The 16,892-nt window shown below is 43.1% G+C and overlaps 1 protein-coding gene across 1 annotated transcript; it reads left to right on the top strand.

The window, feature by feature from the left end:
* The first annotated feature begins 723 nt into the window (after window positions 1–723).
* On the top strand, window positions 724–16,538 carry LOC132141724 (putative leucine-rich repeat-containing protein DDB_G0290503). Its single transcript, XM_059551386.1, has 5 exons — window positions 724–819; window positions 879–2,268; window positions 15,299–15,405; window positions 15,748–15,851; window positions 16,248–16,538. Exons 1-2 carry the CDS (start codon window positions 724–726, stop codon window positions 2,247–2,249), a joined length of 1,467 nt encoding a protein of 488 aa, XP_059407369.1. The 3' UTR covers window positions 2,250–2,268; window positions 15,299–15,405; window positions 15,748–15,851; window positions 16,248–16,538.
* The last annotated feature ends 354 nt before the right edge of the window (window positions 16,539–16,892 follow it).

Here is a 16,892-nt window from a genome sequence, read left to right as displayed (position 1 = left end):
GCCACGACTTCCCAAATATAAATCTTCAAACACTTAATGTGTAATAGTAAAGTAACTAAAAACATGACTTTTACTCAAATCACTGCAACTCATTGTCAGCTATAGCACACATGTATGTGCTGAAATACTTCACACAGAAATGATCACTGTATCAGTGACTACACATTTACTGTCTTTATTTAAAGCAGCAGAAGATCAGCGTTTGTGGCTCATCATTTACTGAAGCACAGACTCTACTCTCCAGCACAATGCTGAACCACAAAACTACATTAAACTAACAGATCTCTCTTTTTCAAACACACATTAATACAGTTGAGTTCAGTATTTACTATCCTTATCAGTGTATGACTTTGCATAACTTTTTTTATGGATGTTCACAAATATTTTAGTCAAATTAATTTGGTAAATCTGACTCTTACGTTTTACAGTATACGTTAACAATACATTATTTACTGGCACACCATTAATTTTTTACAACTGCACTTTGAGATCTATATGTGTAATACCAAACATATTTCTTAAAAGCCTATTTTAACAAGAAAACTGACTACAATTTTTATTTTTATTTGAATGTTTTTCGTTTTGGCAGGAGGTTTGTCAGTAGGACGTAAGTGTATTGTGCTGAGCACTGTGTGCTTTGGCTTCACGTGCATTTTCCTGGTGGCTGCCATTGTAGTATTGAATATCAAGCTCAAGGCAGAGAGAGAAGATCAAGCTACACACATGTTACAGTCCGGTTCAAGAGATCAAACAGAGAAAGAACAGTTCCGAAATAGTTTCAACTCTTTGAGTCAGAAGAACCTGGAGCTGGAGAGTAGAGTCAATGATCTCACTGCTGAGAAAAGACAGTTACAGAGCAACTTCAACTCTTCAAACAGAAGAAACTGGAGTTAGATACCATTGTCAATGATCTTACTACTAAGACAGGCCAGCTGGAGACCAGAGTCAATGATCTCATTGCTAAGAAAGGCCAATTGGAGACCAGAATCAAAGATCTCGGTGCTGAGAAAAGCCAGTTACAGAGCAACCTCAACTCTTCAAATCAGAAGAAACGGGAGCTGGAGACCAGAGTCAATGATCTCATTGCTAAGAAAGGCCAATTGGAGACCAGAATCAAAGATCTCGGTGCTGAGAAAAGCCAGTTACAGAGCAACCTCAACTCTTCAAATCAGAAGAAACTGGAGCTGGAGACCAGAGTCATTGATCTCACTGCTATGACAGGCCAGTTGGAGACCAGAATCAAAGATCTCTGTGCTGAGAATAACCAGTTACAGAGCAACTTCAACTCTTCGAGTCAGAATAAACTGGAGCTGGAGACCAGAGTCAATGATCTTACTACTAAGGCAGGCCAGTTGGAGACCAGAGTCAATGATTTCACTGCTGGGAAAGGCCAATTGGAGACCAGAATCAAAGATCTAACTGCTGAGAAAGGCCAGTTGGAGACCATAATCAATGATCTAACTGCTGAGAAAAGCCAGTTACAGAGCAACCTCAACTCTTCAAATCAGAAGAAACTGGAGTTAGATACCAGAGTCAATGATCTTACTACTAAGACAGGCCAGTTGGATTCCAGAGTCAATGATCTCACTGCTGAGAAAAGCCAGTTACAGAGCAACCTCAACTCTTCAAATCAGAAGAAACTGGAGCTGGAGACCAGAGTCAATGATCTCACTGCGGAAAAAAGCCAGTTACAGAGCAACCTCAACTCTTCAAATCAGAAGAAACTGGAGTTAGATACCATTGTCAATGATCTTACTACTAAGTCAGGCCAGTTGGAGTCCAGAGTCAATGATCTCACTGCTGAGAAAAGCCAGTTACAGAGTAACCTCAACTCTTCAAATCAGAAGAAACTGGAGCTGAAGACCAGAGTCAATGATCTCACTGCTGAAAAAAGCCAGTTACAGAGCAACCTCAACTCTTCAAATCAGAAGAAACTGGAGTTAGATACCATTGTCAATGATCTTACTACTAAGACAGGCCAGCTGGAGACCAGAGTCAATGATCACATTGCTAAGAAAGGCCAATTGGAGACCAGAATCAAAGATCTCGGTGCTGAGAAAAGCCAGTTACAGAGCAACCTCAACTCTTCAAATCAGAAGAAACGGGAGCTGGAGACCAGAGTCAATGATCTTATTACTACGACAGGCCAATTGGAGACCAGAGTCAATGATCTCACTGCTGAGAAAAGACAGCTACAAAGCAACTTCAACTCTTTAAGTCAGAAGAAACTGGAGTTAGAGACTGAGTGAACAAAGTTATCTGAACAAGGTTTGTAAAAACTGATTTGTATATAGTTGCACATTACAAAAATAAATAAATAAATAAATATAATAATAATATTATATGAAACTGTTTATATATATATATATATATATATATATATATATATATATATATATATATATATACGTTAACATTTACATTTATTCATTTATTCATTTATCCAAAGTGACTTACAAATGAGGACAGTGGAAGCAATCAAAAACAACAAAAAGAGCAATGATATATAAGTGCTATAACAAGTCTCAGTTAGGTTAACACAGTACACAGCAAAAAAATCTGAGTGAAATTAACTCTGCTGGGAGTACATGTGAGACCACACTCAAGAGTGTGAAAGTGTTAAAATAGGAGTGTTAAATTAACACTGAAGCTGAGTTAAAGTTAATGAGATAATTAAGTGATTCATTGAGTGATGATTGACCATTATTGACGAGACCTAATGTTAACATGAAGAATAAACAAAGATGAAAAACACTATTTTAATGGTGTCTCCATTATAGTGGTCAGTGTTTGCTTTAGTTGTGCTCTTGCTGCTGCCTGTCTGTCAGGAAGCTGTTGATCCACTGACAGACGGAGGTGGGCACGGAGAGCTGAGTTAGTTTGGGCAGGAGGAGGTTTGGCATGATCGTGTTAAAAGCCGAGCTGAAGTCCACAACAGGATCCTCACATGGGTTCCCGGTCTGTCTAGGTGTTGCAGAACATAATGCAGTCCAATGTTTACTGCATCGTCCACAGACCTGTTTGCTCTGTAGGCAAACTGAAGAGGATCCAGCAAGGGTCCAGTGATGTCCTTCAGGTGGGCCAGCACCAGTTTTTCAAATGACTTCATGACTACGGATGTTAAAGCCACAGGCCTGTAGTCATTTAGTCCTGTAATTTTGGGTTTCTTTGGGATGGGGATGATGGTGGAGCGTTTAAAGCATGAAGGGACTTCGCACAGCTCCAGCGATCTGTTGAAGATCTTTGTGAAGATGGGGGCCAGCTGGTCAGCACAGGATTTCAGACAGGCTGGTGTAACACAATCTGGGCCTGGTGCTTTTTTTTACATTTCTGCTTCCGGAAGACCTGGTGCACCGCATCCTCGCTGATCTGTATTGCAGGTGTGGGGGAGAGGGGGGATGCAGGAGGTGTGAATGGTGAGAGTGCTTGATTGGAGAGGTGTTCAGGATGGGTTGCAGGAGCTGTTAATGGTGTGAACGGTTGTGTGGAGAGGCATTCAGGGTTGGTTGCAGGAGTTGTTATTGGTGTGAACGGTTGTGTGGAGAGGTGTTCAGGGCAGGTGATGGGTGTTCTTTCAAACCTGCAGTAAAACTCGTTCAGATCGTCTGCCAGTCGTTGATTCTCCACAGTGCTGGGGGGTGGTGTCTTGTAATTGGTGATCTTCTTTAGACTTTTCCACACTGATGCTGAGTCATTCGAAGTGAACTGAGTCCTTATTTTTCCAGAATAATTCCTCTTTGCCACTCTGATCTCCTTTTCCAGTGTGTATTTAGCCTGTTTATACAAGACATTGTCCCCCTTCCTGTAAGCATCTTCTTTGGCCTGACGGAGCTGTCTGAGTTTTGCAGTATTAGTTTTGCACCACGGTTTGTCATTGTTGTAATTTAATTGAGTCTTGGTAGGAATACACATATCCTCACAGAAACTGATATATGATGTTACGGTCTCTGTGAGTTCATCCAGATTGGTGGCAGCAGCTTCAAAAATACTCCAATCAGTGAGGTCAAAACAAGATTGTAAATCCTGCTCTGCTTCATTAGTCCATCTTTTTACAGTCCTTAATACAGGTTTAGCTGATTTTAGTTTCTGCCTGTAGGTCGGTATAAGATGAACCAGAAGGTGATCAGAACGTCCCAAAGCTGCTCGTGGAACAGAGTGATATGCATCCTTTATTGTTGTGTAACAGTGATCCAATATATTACTGTCTCTGGTGGGACAGGTAACATGCTGTATTATTAAAGTCCCTGAGAATGATTAAAACAGAGTCCGGGTGTTGTTGTTCTGTCTCTGTGATCTGCTCAGCGAGTTTCTGTAAAGCCAGACTTACTTGCGCTTGCGGAGGAATGTAAACACTAACCAGAATGAGCGAATGAAACTCCCGCGACTAATAGAACGGCTTGCAGTTGACAAACTGCATTTCTAGATCAGGACAGCACATCTTCTTTAACACAGTTACATCTGTACACCACCGTTCATTTATGTAAAAGCATGTCCCGCCGCCGCGCGATTTCCCCGTTGATTCTGCGTCACGATCCGCTCTAAACAGCTGAAAGCCCGGCAGATGGAGCGCGCTGTCTGGTATGGCATCATTCAGCCAGGTTTCCGTGAAACAATATTCAGTAAAACGTCTGAATAATTGAAATCCGGAAAAACATCTTGTGGTGCGTTCTGCCGAATGTTCAGCAGTTCATCCCTGGTGAAACTGATTGCAGGAATATAACTAAAGACAGGAGAAACTAACAAAAAGAAAAAAACATATGCAGAGCACGTCACGGAGGCAGCCATCCTGTACCGGCGCCAAGTGTTAGATGGCATCCTGGGTGCCATCTAACAAAATCCATCCATGGCTCCCATGATGCATTGCGGCATGAATAAATTATTAGCTGATTTTTTTCAGTAATTTCCTTTATTCTTACTAATCTATTTTTGTTTTGTTTTTTATGTTACTTTTAGTAGTTTGTTTTCTAATGTTTAGAGTTGTTCTGTTTTTCTGTATATGCTTTTTGTCAACGTTGTTGAGATACCCACACTAACTTTTGATGTACGTGTGTGTCTAATACAAGTTTTTTTAAATTATCAGAACAACTTTCAAGGATCCAACTCCTTGAAAGTTTGAGGATGAGTTGGATCCGATGGCGGGGGAGGAAGCTGGACAGACTCGGCAGACCCAAACGTACTGTGAGGGTCTGCTGGGAACGTTTGGCCGAGTCTCCTGTCAGAGAGATCTTCAACTCCCACCTCCGGCAGAGCTTCGACCGGATCCCGAGGGAGGCTGGAGATATTGAGTCCGAGTGGACCATGTTCTCCACCTCCATTGTCGAAGCGGCCGCTCGGAGCTGTGGCCGTAAGGTTTCCGGTGCCTGTCGAGGCGGCAATCCCCGAACCCGGTGGTGGACACCGGAAGTAAGGGATGCCGTCAAGCTGAAGAAGGAGTCCTATCGGGCCTGGTTGGCTTGTGGGACTCAAGAGGCAGCTGACAGGTACCGGCAGGCCAAGCGGACTACAGCCCGGGTGGTTGTGGAGGCAAAAACTCGGGCCTGGGAGGAGTTCGGTGAGGCCATGGAGAAGGACTATCGGTCAGCCTCGAAGAGATTCTGGCAAACCGTCCGGCGCCTCAGGAGAGGGAAGCAGTGCCCTACCAACGCTGTTTACAGTAGAGGTGGGGAGCTGTTGACCTCAACTGGGGATGTCGTTGGACGGTGGAAGGAATACTTCGAGGATCTCCTCAATCCCGCTGTCACGTCTTCCATTGAGGAAGCAGAGGCTGAGGGCTCAGATGTGGACTCGTCCATAACCCAAGCTGAAGTCACCGAGGTAGTCAAGAAACTCCTCGGTGGCAAGGCACCGGGGGTGGATGAGATCCGCCCTGAGTACCTCAAGTCTCTGGATGTTGTGGGGCTGTCTTGGCTGACACGCCTCTGCAGCATCGCGTGGCAGTCGGGGACGGTGCCTCTGGGATGGCAGACCGGGGTGGTGGTCCCTCTTTTTAAGAAGGGGGACCGGAGGGTGTGTTCCAACTACAGGGGGATCACACTTCTCAGCCTCCCTGGGAAAGTCTATGCCAGGGTACTGGAGAGGAGAATCCGGCCGATAGTAGAACCTCGGATTCAGGAGGAACAGTGTGGTTTTCGTCCAGGCCGTGGAACACTGGACCAGCTCTATATATATATATATATATATATATATATATATATATATATATATATATATACGTTAACATTTACATTTATTCATTTATTCATTTATCCAAAGTGACTTACAAATGAGGACAGTGGAAGCAATCAAAAACAACAAAAAGAGCAATGATATATAAGTGCTATAACAAGTCTCAGTTAGGTTAACACAGTACACAGCAAAAAAATCTGAGTGAAATTAACTCTGCTGGGAGTACATGTGAGACCACACTCAAGAGTGTGAAAGTGTTAAAATAGGAGTGTTAAATTAACACTGAAGCTGAGTTAAAGTTAATGAGATAATTAAGTGATTCATTGAGTGATGATTGACCATTATTGACGAGACCTAATGTTAACATGAAGAATAAACAAAGATGAAAAACACTATTTTAATGGTGTCTCCATTATAGTGGTCAGTGTTTGCTTTAGTTGTGCTCTTGACCCCTAAAATGTTAACGCCAGGTTTTAATTGGCTGATATAACTGAGTTACAAAAACTGATGGACAAGCAAAGTCTATTGTTATCCCTGAATTAAAGTTACATTGTTGATTATTGCAGCCCTATGATTCTTCAACAATTTATTTCCAGCATTTTAAATACAATCTGAGGAATTTCTTAAAAGTTGTTTGCTCAAAAATCTTTCAAAAGAGTCTTTCAGTTAGACACACAAACATCAAGAATCAACCTGTGAATCTCAACAATGGTGAAAATCCAAAAAGCATGTTGCAGTGCATCCAGAATGAGCTTTGTTGCCAGGTATGTTTACACATACGAGGATTTTGTTTTCGTGACAAAAGCTCCGCAGTACAACAGAATGACAGCGACAGAACATAAAACACATAATAAAGAATATAAAAATACAAAAAATACAAATAAGTAGATAAGGAATGACAATATACAAATTGACAATTGTAGGCAGGTATATTACAAAAATGCAGTTATGTATGTACATGTATATTATGTGCAAAATTTAAGTGTATACTAAGTATGTGTGTTAGATAAATTAAGTGTATGTGTATATAAATATAAAGTGTAGTGTGTTCAGTGTGTATCAGCTGTTCATAAGATGGATTGCCTGAGGGAAGAAACTGTTCCTGTGTCTGGTCATTCTGGTGCTCAGTGCTCTGTAGCGTCGACCAGATGGCAACAGTTCAAAGAGGGAATGTGCTGGATGTGAGGGGTCCAGAGTGATTTTAACAGCCCTTTTGCTCACTCTGGATAAGTACAGCTCTTGAATAGATGGGAGAGTCGAACCGATGATTCGCTCAGCAGTCCGGACTACCCTCTGTAGTCTTCTGAGGTCCGATTTAGAGGCTGAGCTGAACCAGACAGTTACTGAAATGGATTCGATGATGGTGGAGTAGAACTGTTTCAGCAGATCCTGTGGCAGATTAAACTTCCTCAGCTGGCGAAGGAAGTACAACCTCTGCTGGGCCTTTTTCACAATGGAGTCAATGTGAATGTCCCACTTCAGGTCCTGAGAGATAGTGGTGCCCAGGAACCTGAATGACTCCACTGCAGTCACAGTGCTGTTCATGATGGTGAGTGGGGGGAGTGCAGGGGGGTTTCTCCTGAAGTCCACAATCATCTCCACTGTTTTGAGCATGTTAAGCTCCAGGTTGTTGAGAGTGCACCAGACAGCCAGCTCTTTAACCTCCTGCCTGTAAGCAGACTCGTCACCGTCCTGAATGAGGCCGATGAGTGTGGTGTCATCTGCAAACTTCAGGAGCTTGGCAGAGGGGTCCTTAGATCTGCAATTATTAGTGTACAGGGAGAAGAGCAGTGGGGAGAGAACGCAGCCCTGGGGAGCTCCGGTGCTGATTGTACGGGTGCTGGATGTGTATTTTCCCAGCCTCACTAGCTGCTGCCTGTCTGTCAGGAAGCTGTTGATCCACTGACAGACGGAGGTGGGCACGGAGAGCTGAGTTAGTTTGGGCAGGAGGAGGTTTGGCATGATCGTGTTAAAAGCCGAGCTGAAGTCCACAACAGGATCCTCACATGGGTTCCCGGTCTGTCTAGGTGTTGCAGAACATAATGCAGTCCAATGTTTACTGCATCGTCCACAGACCTGTTTGCTCTGTAGGCAAACTGAAGAGGATCCAGCAAGGGTCCAGTGATGTCCTTCAGGTGGGCCAGCACCAGTTTTTCAAATGACTTCATGACTACGGATGTTAAAGCCACAGGCCTGTAGTCATTTAGTCCTGTAATTTTGGGTTTCTTTGGGATGGGGATGATGGTGGAGCGTTTAAAGCATGAAGGGACTTCGCACAGCTCCAGCGATCTGTTGAAGATCTTTGTGAAGATGGGGGCCAGCTGGTCAGCACAGGATTTCAGACAGGCTGGTGTAACACAATCTGGGCCTGGTGCTTTTTTTTACATTTCTGCTTCCGGAAGACCTGGTGCACCGCATCCTCGCTGATCTGTATTGCAGGTGTGGGGGAGAGGGGGGATGCAGGAGGTGTGAATGGTGAGAGTGCTTGATTGGAGAGGTGTTCAGGATGGGTTGCAGGAGCTGTTAATGGTGTGAACGGTTGTGTGGAGAGGCATTCAGGGTTGGTTGCAGGAGTTGTTATTGGTGTGAACGGTTGTGTGGAGAGGTGTTCAGGGCAGGTGATGGGTGTTCTTTCAAACCTGCAGTAAAACTCGTTCAGATCGTCTGCCAGTCGTTGATTCTCCACAGTGCTGGGGGGTGGTGTCTTGTAATTGGTGATCTTCTTTAGACTTTTCCACACTGATGCTGAGTCATTCGAAGTGAACTGAGTCCTTATTTTTCCAGAATAATTCCTCTTTGCCACTCTGATCTCCTTTTCCAGTGTGTATTTAGCCTGTTTATACAAGACATTGTCCCCCTTCCTGTAAGCATCTTCTTTGGCCTGACGGAGCTGTCTGAGTTTTGCAGTATTAGTTTTGCACCACGGTTTGTCATTGTTGTAATTTAATTGAGTCTTGGTAGGAATACACATATCCTCACAGAAACTGATATATGATGTTACGGTCTCTGTGAGTTCATCCAGATTGGTGGCAGCAGCTTCAAAAATACTCCAATCAGTGAGGTCAAAACAAGATTGTAAATCCTGCTCTGCTTCATTAGTCCATCTTTTTACAGTCCTTAATACAGGTTTAGCTGATTTTAGTTTCTGCCTGTAGGTCGGTATAAGATGAACCAGAAGGTGATCAGAACGTCCCAAAGCTGCTCGTGGAACAGAGTGATATGCATCCTTTATTGTTGTGTAACAGTGATCCAATATATTACTGTCTCTGGTGGGACAGGTAACATGCTGTATTATTAAAGTCCCTGAGAATGATTAAAACAGAGTCCGGGTGTTGTTGTTCTGTCTCTGTGATCTGCTCAGCGAGTTTCTGTAAAGCCAGACTTACTTGCGCTTGCGGAGGAATGTAAACACTAACCAGAATGAGCGAATGAAACTCCCGCGACTAATAGAACGGCTTGCAGTTGACAAACTGCATTTCTAGATCAGGACAGCACATCTTCTTTAACACAGTTACATCTGTACACCACCGTTCATTTATGTAAAAGCATGTCCCGCCGCCGCGCGATTTCCCCGTTGATTCTGCGTCACGATCCGCTCTAAACAGCTGAAAGCCCGGCAGATGGAGCGCGCTGTCTGGTATGGCATCATTCAGCCAGGTTTCCGTGAAACAATATTCAGTAAAACGTCTGAATAATTGAAATCCGGAAAAACATCTTGTGGTGCGTTCTGCCGAATGTTCAGCAGTTCATCCCTGGTGAAACTGATTGCAGGAATATAACTAAAGACAGGAGAAACTAACAAAAAGAAAAAAACATATGCAGAGCACGTCACGGAGGCAGCCATCCTGTACCGGCGCCAAGTGTTAGATGGCATCCTGGGTGCCATCTAACAAAATCCATCCATGGCTCCCATGATGCATTGCGGCATGAATAAATTATTAGCTGAATTTTTTCAGTAATTTCCTTTATTCTTACTAATCTATTTTTGTTTTGTTTTTTATGTTACTTTTAGTAGTTTGTTTTCTAATGTTTAGAGTTGTTCTGTTTTTCTGTATATGCTTTTTGTCAACGTTGTTGAGATACCCACACTAACTTTTGATGTACGTGTGTGTCTAATACAAGTTTTTTTAAATTATCAGAACAACTTTCAAGGATCCAACTCCTTGAAAGTTTGAGGATGAGTTGGATCCGATGGCGGGGGAGGAAGCTGGACAGACTCGGCAGACCCAAACGTACTGTGAGGGTCTGCTGGGAACGTTTGGCCGAGTCTCCTGTCAGAGAGATCTTCAACTCCCACCTCCGGCAGAGCTTCGACCGGATCCCGAGGGAGGCTGGAGATATTGAGTCCGAGTGGACCATGTTCTCCACCTCCATTGTCGAAGCGGCCGCTCTGAGCTGTGGCCGTAAGGTTTCCGGTGCCTGTCGAGGCGGCAATCCCCGAACCCGGTGGTGGACACCGGAAGTAAGGGATGCCGTCAAGCTGAAGAAGGAGTCCTATCGGGCCTGGTTGGCTTGTGGGACTCCAGAGGCAGCTGACAGGTACCGGCAGGCCAAGCGGACTACAGCCCGGGTGGTTGTGGAGGCAAAAACTCGGGCCTGGGAGGAGTTCGGTGAGGCCATGGAGAAGGACTATCGGTCAGCCTCGAAGAGATTCTGGCAAACCGTCCGGCGCCTCAGGAGAGGGAAGCAGTGCCCTACCAACGCTGTTTACAGTAGAGGTGGGGAGCTGTTGACCTCAACTGGGGATGTCGTTGGACGGTGGAAGGAATACTTCGAGGATCTCCTCAATCCCGCTGTCACGTCTTCCATTGAGGAAGCAGAGGCTGAGGGCTCAGATGTGGACTCGTCCATAACCCAAGCTGAAGTCACCGAGGTAGTCAAGAAACTCCTCGGTGGCAAGGCACCGGGGGTGGATGAGATCCGCCCTGAGTACCTCAAGTCTCTGGATGTTGTGGGGCTGTCTTGGCTGACACGCCTCTGCAGCATCGCGTGGCAGTCGGGGACGGTGCCTCTGGGATGGCAGACCGGGGTGGTGGTCCCTCTTTTTAAGAAGGGGGACCGGAGGGTGTGTTCCAACTACAGGGGGATCACACTTCTCAGCCTCCCTGGGAAAGTCTATGCCAGGGTACTGGAGAGGAGAATCCGGCCGATAGTAGAACCTCGGATTCAGGAGGAACAGTGTGGTTTTCGTCCAGGCCGTGGAACACTGGACCAGCTCTATACCCTCTACAGGGTGCTGGAGGGTTCATGGGAGTATGCCCAACCAGTCCACATGTGCTTTGTGGATTTGGAGAAGGCATTCGACTGTGTCCCTCGCGGCGGCCTGTGGAGGGTTCTCCGGGAGTATGGGGTCCGGGGCCCTTTGATAAGGGCTATCCGGTCCCTGTACGAACGGAGCAGGAGCTTGGTTCGTATTGCCAGCTGTAAGTCAGACTTGTTCCCGGTGCGTGTTGGACTCTGGCAGGGCTGCCCTTTGTCGCCGGTTCTGTTCATGATTTTTATGGACAGAATTTCTAGGCGCAGCCAGGGGCCGGAGGGGGTCAGGTTTGGTGACAACACGATTTCGTCTCTGCTCTTTGCGGATGATGTTGTCGTGTTGGCCTCATCAGGCCAGGACCTTCAGCATGCACTGGGACGGTTTGCAGCCGAGTGTGAAGCGGCTGGGATGAGAATCAGCACCTCCAAATCCGAGGCCATGGTCCTCAGTCGGAAAAGGGTGGCTTGCCCACTTCAGGTTGGTGGAGAGTTCCTGCCTCAAGTGGAGGAGTTTAAGTATCTTGGGGTCTTGTTCACGAGTGAGGGAAGGATGGAACGGGAGATTGACAGACGGATCGGTGCAGCTTCTGCAGTAATGCGGTCAATGTACCGGTCTGTCGTGGTGAAGAAAGAGCTGAGCCGCAAGGCTAAGCTCTCGATTTACCGGTCAATCTACGTTCCTACTCTCACCTATGGTCATGAGCTTTGGGTCATGACCGAAAGGACAAGATCCCGGATACAGGCGGCCGAAATGTGCTTTCTCCGCAGGGTGGCTGGGCGATCCCTTAGAGATATGGTGAGAAGCTCAGTCACCCGGGAGGAGCTCAGAGTAGAGCCGCTGCTCCTCCACATCGAGAGGGGTCAGCTGAGGTGGCTCGGGCATCTGTTCCGGATGCCTCCTGGACGCCTTCCCGGGAAGGTGTTCCGGGCACATCCCACTGGGAGGAGACCCCGGGGGAGACCTAGGACATGCTGGAGAGACTATGTCTCCCGGCTGGCCTGGGAACACCTCGGTGTCCCCCCAGAAGAGCTGGAGGAAGTGTCTAGGGAGAGGGAAGTCTGGGGTTCTCTGCTTAGACTGCTGCCCCCGCGACCCGGCCCCGGATAAGCGGTAGAAGATGGATGGATGGATGGACTTTCAAGGAATCCTTTTAATTAATGGGTACTGTCCAATCACAGGGTTGTTATAATAAATGAGGTCAATCAAATCTGTTTAGGCTTTAATTGAGTTGGGTGATTAAGGTCTAACGCCAATATTTAGATTTTTTTCTTGTCTGTTCATTACTATTTGTAACTGCCAAACCAAATCTGACTTTAAAAAAAATAAGCCTCAAGAACCCAACTAAAGAAAACACTGACCGCTATAATGGTGACATAAAAATAGTGATTTTCATCTTTGTTGATTCATCATGTTAACATCAGGTGTCGTCAATAGTGGTCAATCATCACTCAATTAATCACTTAATTATCTCATTAACACTCCTATTTTAACACGTTCACACTCTTGAGTGTGGTCTCACATGAACTCCCAGCAGTTAATTTCACTCTGGATATTTTGCTGTGTACACATAGCATGGGCTTTTAAATAATATAATAAAAAGAAAACAGATAGAATAAAAAAGAATAGAGCAAGCTAGTGTACACACACAATTGCATAATAAATGAAAAGAAAATAGAATACAAAAAGATTAGAAAGGTAGTTAGATTTTGTTTTTAAGAATAGAATTAGAATAGTGAGTGTTAAAGTTAGAGGGTCAAATAAAGATGGAAGAGATGCACTGTAAAACCCTACAAGTAACTTAAACCGTTTGAGTAACAGATATCCTTAAAAACCCAACAAATTAGGTTTACTCAAACCGTTTGTGGCAACTGATTGCCTTAAACCGTTTAAGTTTTAAAACTAATTGTTGTAAGTACTCTCTGAAGTCAGTTGTAGTAGTTCTTGTGTTTCTCTTTTCTTTAGTGATTCTGTTTGTTAACAGCAGCTGTTCATCACTAATTCACAATTATCACTCAATTAATCATTTAATTACTTAATTGCAAATGTATAGCGTCTCTTTCTGAACTCAACTGAATAAAGTTCAGAGTACTCACAACTGTTTTAAAACTTAAATGGTTTAAAGCATTCGGTTTACTCAAACGGTTTGAGTTAACATAACTTGTCAGGTTTGAGTGAGGCTGTGTCTGAAGTCAGTTGTAGTTCCTTTCTCCCTTTTCTTCAGTAGTTCTGTTTGTTAACAGCAGGTGTTCATCACTAATGCTCAGTTATCACTCAGTTAATTACTTCATTATTTAATTGCAATGTAAATCTTCTTTCAGTGAACTTAACTGAATTAAATCCAGAGTACTTAAATTGTTTAAGGCAATCGGTTTCCTCAAACGGTTTGAGTAAACCTAATTTGTCAGGTTTTTAAGGATATCTGTTTACTCAAAATGTTTGAGTTAGGTTTACTTGTCGGGTTTCACAGGGTGGGTTTTAAGCCGATTCTTGAAGATGGCTAAGGACTCAGCTGCTCGGATTGAGTTGGGGAGGTCATTCCACCAGGAGGGAACATTTAATTTAAAAGTCCGTAAAAGTGACTTTGTGCTTCTTTGGGATAGCACAATAAAGCGACGTTCACTTGCAGAACGCAAGCTTCTAGAGGGCACATACACTGTAAAACCCGACAAGTAAACTTAACTCAAACTGTTTGAGTAAACAGATTGCCTTGTTTTAAACCATGTAAGTTTTAAAACTTTGCATTCAAGTAATTAAGTGATTAACTGAGTGCTGATTGAGTATTAGTGATGAACAGCTGCTGTTAACAAACATAATCACTGAAGAAAAGAGAAACACAAGAACTACTACAACTGACTTCAGACACAGCCTTAGATGAAATAAACTGAAATAAAATACATGAAATCTCTCAAGATCTGATGAAACAACCCCACAAACAGCATCACCAGCTCCACTTATTAATAACCAGACTGACTTTATTTCTGTCAGACGTCTACAGAAGATCTTATTGAGAATGAACTAAGGTTTAGATGTTGATTTATTGTTTCATTTGAAGTAACCATGTTAGAGATCAGTGTTTGCTTTAGTTGGGCTCTTGACCCTAGATTTCCGTCTAAATCTTTTCTCTGGCTGTTATAACCGTGTGTTTCTAAAACACATTTGTTGTAATTCAACAGCCTAGAAGAAATGCCATCAGGTGTTAACCTGTACCTAGGTGTAGATTGTTGTACTTTATATTGGTGATGATAATCATCAATTATTGAACTGTACGGAGTCTAATCTCTGATGAAATAGGTGATGTGTAATTTGATTGATTATAGTAAAAGTGATTCTAAGAGCCAGTGGTTCTGTGATAACCAGTTAATCTGAATGACTCTTCAAATAGTGTGGTCTTCTACGGTGTCAAACAGTCACACAAAGACATCAATAATCAGAATATGAACCTCAACAATGGTGACCATAAAAAAATATGCTGGGTACTATTGTAGTACAAAACTCATCCATGGCTCCCAGCATGCTCTGCAGCTAATTTTTTTATGGTTTCCTCAAATGGGTTGAGTTAACATAACTTAAGGATATCTGTTTACTCAAACCGTTTGAGTTAAGTTTACTTGTCGGGTACTACAGTCAAGGCAATCGGTTTACTCAAACGGTTTGAGTTAAGTTAACTTGTTGGGTTTTACAGTGTAAGTCTGAAGTAACAAATTTAGGTAAATGGGTGCAGAGCCAGTGGTGGTTTTGTAGGCAAACATCAATGCCTTGAATTTTATGCGAGCAGCTATTGGAAGCCAGTGCAAATTGATAAACAGAGGTGTGACGTGTATTCTTTTTGGCTCATTAAAAATTTTAATACAAAATTATATATTTGTTTATTGAAAGCAACTGGCTGTCTTTTCATGTCCACTGAGTTGAGCTGGTCTGACAGCAGACAGTACTGCAGGAATCGTGGAGCTGATCTGGTCATTATCAACACTGAAGAGAAGCAGGTGAGACTAATAATAAATAGAACTATTCAAGGATATTCTTTTGTGAATGAGCATATTTAAATATGTTCACATTGGGTTATTTAGGCCACTCAATTTTACTGGTTCACCCATTCAGACTGAACATGTGTGTTTTAACCTACTGAAATCAGCAACACAGTAAAATTGCCCCATCATGTAATTTTTGCCTGTATTTTGCTTTCCTATCACATTCACAAAATAATATTATTTCCAAATTGTCTTTATTTTCCTATTATTTTATCTTAGACAGTACTGTCTCTGTGTGTTTGTGTGAAAGGAGAGAAAGTGGAAGGATCACACTGATTCCTGTTTTTATTCACACAGAGATTCATATCTTCATCTATCAAGGACAGGGTGTGGATAGGTTTGTCTGACAGAGAGCAGGAGGGCAACATGAAATGGGTGGATAATTCACCACTGAAAAAAGGGTAAGAGCTAAAACACTTTATTTGGTGACTTTTTTTTCACTCCCCTTTTTGTTAAAAAATAAGCAGTGAGACTATTAGAGCTAAAGACGCATCTGTTCTGCAACCAACTTGAACTGCAAACACAATTGAGAGGCACTTCTTATGAGAGAACATTTCCTTCACTATTCTGCACTTTCACTTCTGTACTTTTAGCATACTCCTGGAACTTGTCATTGCGGTACTGTTGGCACTTGCATAATATTAAATTTGATGTTTCTAATTTTTAGCTCTTTTCTGCTAAATTAATAAATGTAAATGCAATTATCCCTATTGCTTAGATGCTGAATAAATCTTTGGTTCTGTTTTAATCTAAATAAGGGGTCCTAATAATGGAAACATTAACTGAATGTTTTTCAGGTTTTGGGTTGACGGTGAGCCAAATGATGATGCTGGAATTGAGGATTGCACTGAACTGAGGCCTGCACAATCTGTCTTGAGCAACTGGAATGATCTGCCATGCTCACTGAATAGAAAAGGGGTCTGTGAAAGTTCCACCCCTAAATTTTGTGATATTTCATAATGTATTCACTTTTATGTTATATTTTATGAAATCAATTGCTATTGTAATTGCATCATTTCTGATTGAGGTCTGTGCCATCCCACTGCCAGCTGATTGCATTGAATAAATCTCCATCATGATATCCGTTTTGATTTATTATTGTCTATGTTGCCCTCCTGCTCTCTGCAATGTACAAAATGTGGATGTTCATATGAAATTTGTTAGAAGGTAAATGTAAACTAATCACTAATAAACACAATATCCTGTTTTTCATATAGTGAATAAGTTTTTTTTTCTTTTTTTTACATTTATATCAGTTATTATGTGTCTTCATAAACTATCTTAGTAAATAAATGTCAGAACGCTGACCTTTACATATACACTGAATAAAATGCCTGTGTAAATATCCTGTTGCCACCTACTTGGAGACAGGGGTAGCTGCAGCCTGGAGCAATGGGTGTGCTGAAAGGTTTCTTATTGGTGAAAGGAGTTTACTGTGTTGG

The sequence above is a fragment of the Carassius carassius genome, chromosome 6 (assembly GCF_963082965.1).
Source record: "Carassius carassius chromosome 6, fCarCar2.1, whole genome shotgun sequence".
Taxonomy (NCBI): Eukaryota; Metazoa; Chordata; class Actinopteri; order Cypriniformes; family Cyprinidae; genus Carassius; species Carassius carassius.
This window is presented reverse-complemented; position numbering and strand designations above follow the sequence as displayed.